General features: G+C 40.7%; 1 protein-coding gene across 1 annotated transcript; it reads right to left on the bottom strand.

Annotated features, from left to right (window-relative positions):
- Window positions 1-227: 227 nt before the first annotated feature.
- LOC112301390 (olfactory receptor 7C1) lies at window positions 228-7388 on the bottom strand. Its single transcript, XM_024556847.3, has 2 exons — window positions 7271-7388; window positions 228-2175 (listed from the first exon to the last, which is right to left on the bottom strand). The coding sequence occupies exon 2, from the start codon at window positions 2147-2149 to the stop codon at window positions 1217-1219; it is 933 nt and encodes a 310-aa protein (XP_024412615.2). The 5' UTR covers window positions 2150-2175; window positions 7271-7388; the 3' UTR covers window positions 228-1216.
- Between the last annotated feature and the right edge of the window lie 62 nt (window positions 7389-7450).

Genomic DNA, 7450 nt, shown 5'->3' with positions numbered 1-7450 from the left:
TGCAACTTACAAATGTGGTTTTTTAATCTCTAGTGATACATTTTTATAGCTTATTTGGGAAATGTACTAAGCAAACATATAGAGAAAATTTCAACCTCATGAATAGCCAAATAAATAATTTATCCATCATTGTATATTCTATTGGACATATGGAGGAGGTCAACCCTCAAAAAAAAGGAATTTATTTATAAAAAAATTGTATAATTATTATTACATGTTTAAACTTCATCACCTCAAAATACTCCTGTATTTGATGCAATACACCTATTGAGCCATAGGTGCCAATGCTCAGAACAGCTTTTGGACTCATTGATTTCGATGCAATTTAGTGCTTCTGCCATTTTTTTGTATCACCTCTTCCATATCGGCAAAACATTTCCCTTTGATGACTACTTTCATCCAGGGAAACAACAAAAAAAGTCACTCGGGGTGAGATCAGGTGATAGGGAGGGTGGAGCACGGGAATCATGCAATTTTAGGTCAAAAACTGCTGAATACTCAGCGCAATATGGGCAGGTGTGCTTGTAAATCACCCATCATGAAATAGGCAAATACATTGAAAGAGTCTTAAAAAAAAATTCACTAAAGCCAAACATAGCCTCTCACAACAATGCCAGCTGGTACACTGATACAGATGGGTTCCTGGAACACTCATCTGTAGGGGAAGCCTATACTACAGGGGGCCCACCCTCCAGAAGATAATTCCAGTTTTTTGGGGGAGACTCCCCTTATATAAGGTGATATGATGAACTCTGAGATACAGGATTTAAGCTGTATGAGGCCGAAGTATTTTTCTTCACTGCTGTATTCCAGACACCTGCAACAGCATGGCACAACAAAAGTGCTCAGTAAATGTTGTTGATTGAGTGACTTTGGTAAGAACTAGCAATGGTTCTCAATAAATTGCACTATGTCATAATTCTTATTCGACTGTTCCCAGTCGATTCCTGAAGTGGCTGGTATGGACCTGCAGAGGGTATGAACTGAGATGAAGTGCAGTAATGCATAATAAAGGGATGGTGTGAGGGGAGTAGAACTGAGAATAACAGAGGAATCACCATAAGAGGTTAAGACAAAGTGCTTAAAAAGCCATCATAACCAAAGTCACTTACAGAGAATGGATGACAAGCAAAATTCAATGTGATGAAGAGGTGGGATTTCTTTAGCTAACTGCTCCTCCCCCTGTCAGTTTAGAATCCCAGGATGAGTGTACTTCTTACGGAACATAGAGTGTTCTCCCAAGAACTTTTTGTAGAGCCTTCTTGATGTCCCTGTTCCGCAGGCTGTAGATGAAGGGGTTCAGCATTGGGGTGACCACAGTGTACATCACTGAGGCAATCATGCCCCTCCAGGAAGGTGCATCAGAACTGAGATACACACCAAGGCCTGTCCCATAGAATAAAGAAACTGTGGACAGGTGAGACCCACAGGTAGAAAAGGCTTTATATTTCCCATCTTCTGATGGGATTCTCAGGATTGAGGAGACAATTCGAATATAGGAGCAAAGGATCCCTGAGAAGGGAACAATGCCAAGAAGGTCAGTTACCATATAGAGCAGGATGTGATTGATAAGTGTGTCTGAGCAGGCTAGCATGAGGGCCTGAGCAAGTTCACAGTAAAAGTGTGAAATCTCCCAGTTGGTACAGAAAGACAGCCTCAACATCAACAGACTCTGGGTCAGGGAGTATGTTATGCTGATGAACCAGGACATGAGAACCAGCAGGCCACAGAGGCGGGGGTTCATGATGAGTGTGTAGTATAAGGGGTGACAAATGGCCACAAACCGGTCATAGGCCATTATTGTGAGGAGAAAAGTGTCCATAACTCCAAACACCATAAAAAAACACATCTGAGTGATGCAGCCTGCATAGGTGATGACTTTGCTCTGTGTCTGAATGTTCAGCAGCAGCTTTGGGATGGTGGTGGAGGTGAAACAGATGTCAGCCAAGGACAGGTTGGAGAGGAAGAAGTACATGGGGGTGTGGAGGCGGGAGTCAGAGGCGATGGCCAGGATGATGAGCAGGTTTCCCAACACAGTGATCAGGTACATGGTCAGGAACAGACAGAACAGGATGGGTTGATTCTCTGAGTCTTGGGAAAATCCCAGGAGTATAAAATATGACACCCTTGTTTGATTTCTTGTTTCCATGTTTCATCCACATATCAGGTAGATGACTGAGGAAGGAAAATAGCATGAAATAGACACTGGAGATATAACAGAATGAATACACTCTACTTATATAAAGCTGCCTGCATTAATCTTAGTAAATGTTAAACCCAGCATGTTACTCTAACCTTTTTTTCCCCTCAAAGTTAGATCTTGCATGTTCAAATTTTTTTAGTAAGCTTTACAGTTCAGCAGCTTCAGATCTTGTGTGAATCTAAGGAGCAGCCTGAGCTCGAGGCCCCAGCCAATGCCGACTGCCCAGACACAGGAATGCAACTGACATAAGCCATAAGGCCAAATCCAGGATGCTGCCCAGGAAAATCCATATTGAGACCATCGATGGCACTGCTGGCATGCCCACAGCCCTTCCTCGATCTCTTTTCGTTCTGCTTTCTGTCTCCTTGCTTATAAAAACCTTTGCCTGCACTGAGATGTTGTGATTAGCTTTGGGACTAGAGACCTCCATTTTCTCACATGGCCTGCACTTGAATACACCTCTTTCCTTTTCACCAGCACCTGTCTCGTGACTTTGGCATCTGTTGTGGCAGGCAGCCAACCTGGGATTGGGTCCAGATATCCCTAGATTATTTCTGCTTTTTAAACTTCTTGAAGTAAATGACTGGGCATGAAACCTTAATACAAAATTTAGGAATTCTATATTGTTTTGTTACATGCAACATTTCATATTGTTGATCAATCCTTACTTACTGTCCCATGCAACACTCATCCATCTTCTTTATCTCTGGTTTAGAATTATCACTAAACAGTTAAGAGCAACCTTGGAGCTTAGAGATAAAATGGTTTGTACTGGCTGTAGCACAAATGTGAAGCATGCAGTCTGGTAAACTCAGTAACTGGATCTGGGTTATCTGCCTTCTCTGGGACTCACAAAAGGGTCAGATAACTATGTCTCAGAGGCAAGAAAATTTGAGGAATTATCTCAAATATCTGGACAGAGTATTAGAAGATGTGTAGAATGTAGATTCATTTCTTAAGGAAAAAAAGAAAGATAAAGGAACATTTTCACCAAATAATAAACCACATTCACCAACATTTAAGACTTAATGTACCAGGGACCAGCAACACCTTGCAGGAACAGGACCAGATGCTTCCTGGATGTATGTCAATTGACAAAATACCCTTCATCTGTGAAGTTAAGAGATTGGTTAAAATGTCCAAGGGAAGAACTGACAGCAAGGCTTAAATTATTTCAGTACCCTAAGATACACTTCAAAGATCACAAACAGAATTTTGAATCATTGTCTGCGCTGTTCATTAAATACTGGGGGAGGAGAAATTGTGCAGGATTTTAACTTTTAAGCCTGAAGGGATGAGAGTTGGATTTTCATTCACAGTTCAGTGATGTTTAGAATGGAGAGGTAACATGGGGGCTTTCATTCACCACCCACCTCCTTTTTCCTCTCTTCACCCCAGGTGTTTAGGGTCCTGTAACCAGTCATAGAGGAATGGGTCCTGTAACCAGGGACAAGGAATAGCATAAAACCATACGGTGATCTCCAGTGTTCTATTTTTCCTTGTTATCAGTGTTTTTCTACACTTGCTGTTGTGTAAGGCCCCTGACTGCACAGGAGAACAATGTTGGTTGTCGTCACTGTCAGTCTTCTTAGGTATAGAAACCAAAGTGGGAGGGGAGGGCAGGGGATCAAAAGGTACAAACTTCCAGTTATAAGATAAATAAGTCATGAGGATGTAATATATGACATAATAACTATAGATAATATTGTACTGAATTTTTGAAAGTTTCTAGGGGACTGGATCTTAAAAGTTCTCATCACAAGAAAAAAATTTCTGTAAGAATGTAAGGTGCAAGGCGGTAACTAGACTTATTGGGGAGTTCATTTTCAATATAAACAAATAGTGAATCATCATGTTGTACACCTGAAACTAATATAATGTTATATATAAATTATATCTCAATTAAATCAACCCCAGAGTTGCTACTGTCCCTGGAATGATAAAATGGCCATTTCATACCTGATTTTTTAAACAATGGATGAATATCTTTGTTTTGATCCTTTGCGGACGGGGCAGTTTGTAAGCACCTCTGGTTGTTTCTCATCAATATTGTCATGATGCATTTCTGAAGTATGATAGCTTACAAAAAATTCTCTTGACTTTCAATAAGGTTAGCTTTCTGTCTTGCATTGGATTTTTTTATTGAGCAGAATAGGAGAGAGTATGTGGGAGATGCCAGAGATTCTAGATATTCCCTGGAGTGTGCTGTATGTGTTAACGGCATCAACTGCATTGGAAAAAAGGAAACAATTTCATTTCTTCCAAGTCTATTGCAGGGGTTCCCTCCTCGTCTCCAGTTTCATCTTTGGTTCCTCTACACAACAGTCTGACTGAGATTTCCAAAATGGAAATTGGATAATATCACTCTCCTGCCTAAGTTCTTTGAATTTCCTTTGTGCCGCCTGCTGAAATCACCCAAACTCCTCAGATATCATGGCTGCATTTTGATGCCCCAGTCTTATTTCTCAACACTTCTCAATTTTTATTCTAAATTCTGATCATTATTCAAAGGTTTTCTTTTCCTACATGTCCCATACCACTATATGTTTCAAAGCTTGTCAGGGCTTTGCCTAAACCTTTCTCTACTTTATTCTCTTCATTCCTACCTGTCACCATATACATGGCACAGGCTGTCACCTTGTTAGGTAATTGCCAACCACTTCAGTTCTCAATACTATCTGAGTTCTTAACACAAAGGGCACTCTTTGTATTGGCTTGGTGGTAGAATTAATAAAAAGATGAGCTACAAACCAATATTATTTCATTGCTGCAGCTCATCATGTAGTCTTTAGGTGTCCACTGCTCCAAAACCTTTAGCACTTCTTACCCACAAGGAGGTCACTATATGGAGAGAGGATGTTGATGAAGAAAAGAGAGAAAGGGAGACAGAAAAGGAATATAAAGTTGCTGCTCATTAAATAGCCATGTCTTCTTCTCATTCCTGGGCAACACACATTTCCAATGTTGACCCCTATCAGGTCCAAATGATTCAGCCTATTTTCTCTTGTTCTTGCAGCTCACCTGGGCTCTTTACCCAGAGTAGCATCAACTCTGCTTCTCCACAGGCTTTGTCTGAAATACCTGCATACACATCCCTGAATTTCTGTCCTATAAATCCAGAGGCACAAACAGAAGATGACTGAGAGAAAAAAAAAAACAAAGAAATGACATGTGTACGAACAATTTCACAAAAGATACTTGTCACACATTTTTTCCTGAGATTATATATGAGGACGTTGATCATCTTTTAATTCCCTTCCTGGAAGCCCCTCAACATTCGTATTTTCAGTCCTTTTTCTTGTATGTGAAACTACTGAACACTCTCATCCCTGTATGAGCAGACATGGCCTCCTCTGTGTTCTCTCCCCAAACACATGAAGATCCACTTTCCAGGAGAGTGATAACAGGAAAGTGAATGAAGACACCCATTCTTTCCCCTCTGGTTCCAGGACCCCCAGGACCTGGCAAGGAGAGAGCCAGAGGTGGGAAGACTCTGAACAAATGCCGGTTCCCTCCACCTTCCCAGTGCTACTTTAGGCATCACCTCATGTCTGGCCCTCATGGTTTTGGGCTGATATGGAAACATCCTGGTGCAATTTTTCTCTTCTTACAAACATAGCAGGTCTGCAAGTAACATTGTTTCATTCAGTGTTGTTTTATTATAAGGTTGATGAGATGCTGTAAAAACTTAACTCTTCTCTGTACCCATTAGATTAACTTATAGTAAAATTGGTTTTGTTACCTGTTGTTTCCCAATTCCAAGAACTGATTGAAGACATTAATAGAAGACTGATGTACTTCATGAGGACCATGGAGGACAGTATTAAAATACTTTTCAGGACCTTTGCTGCTTGGAGGAATGGCAAAGAAGGGGCTGGCCTCAGAAAGTGAACAGGGTCTCAGATGCACTATTGCTTCCTCTGAGGGAAGGTGCAGAGCCAATGAAAACTTCCAGGTTAAGAAGCTAAGCGTGTTTGATAAAGGTACAAGATGGTTTTATTGCTAGGATTGTCAAATATTGCTTCCTCAAGCCAAGTAAAAAGGTTGAGACAGTGAAAAATATTCAATGAAAATAATAATGAACATGAGGGAGAGAAACTAATGAGAAATAATTTTGTTCTGATGGACAAAGCCAGGAGTCAGGCTGCTGCAGGGTTTGCTCTTAGTTTCTTGGAAGTGAAATCTACCACAGTGACTTTTTGCCCCTTTGAGTCCCACCTGGAGTTGCAGAAGCAGCTGAATTGTAATTTAAAGTGTTGTGAAAAGAATAACGACATTTATCTTAACAAATTTCCCCACATATTAGAATCCTTTAATATTAAGTCCAGAGGTTAGGAATCAAAACTGGAGGATATAGGCCTTTGTCAGTTATACTTTTCTCTCTACTGATGCCCCAAATAAATATGTTGTCTTCTGTTTCTAGGATCTAATGGTAATGGACAGTAAAATCTTACCATTTTCTTCATACATATTTTGTTTATATCATGTTATGTTTTTTCCTTGGGAATTCTGCAGTTTTTATGACTATAAATGGTTTCCTTTTTTCTATTATATGCTTTAATTGATGTTTGTTATGGAATAGGAATTCTTTTGATTTTTGTTAATTGATCTTTTATTGCACTGCCTTCTTGACTCTTGTAGTAGTACCAATAAATTGTCATGAATGCTAAAAAAAAACACCAAAAACCCCGACTTCACTGTAAGAACCTAAAGCTCTCTCAGCACCTGGGGGCATCCATTTGCACACCAAAGACTGGTGACTGTACCCCTACACAGCATGATTGTGGGCAGTGTGATGGTGTCAAAGGGGACTGGGGGTTTAGCCTCTGCCTCCCCATTCCCATAATTTCCATCACCCATCTAACCAAATAACATATCACTGAAGGAAAAGCTCATCACCCAATGGCAACTTCAAACAAGCAGTCTAGCCATTCACCCTCCCAAGCAAATAATCTCTAGAGCTCATTCTCCATAGACAGCACAGGGTTTCCCCTGCCCTGTGCTTAACAATAGTCAATAGTCTTATTCACTCTACCACCCCTTTTTCTTATTTCCTACAACACTTACTGGGCTCCTCAGGGTTGACAGTGTGAATCTTGTTCTTTCATGGAAGGTGGGTGATGTAAAAGGAAAGTCCGTCCTCCATAATAAGGGTACTGAGCCTGGCATGTGGGACAGGGCCTGGTGGCTGTATCAGCTGGAGAAGGCATGCATGTCTTAGGTCTGGCACAGGAGAGCCTTGGTGAT

This window comes from Desmodus rotundus, chromosome 9 (assembly GCF_022682495.2).
Source record: "Desmodus rotundus isolate HL8 chromosome 9, HLdesRot8A.1, whole genome shotgun sequence".
In the NCBI taxonomy this organism is placed as follows: Eukaryota; Metazoa; Chordata; class Mammalia; order Chiroptera; family Phyllostomidae; genus Desmodus; species Desmodus rotundus.
This window is presented reverse-complemented; position numbering and strand designations above follow the sequence as displayed.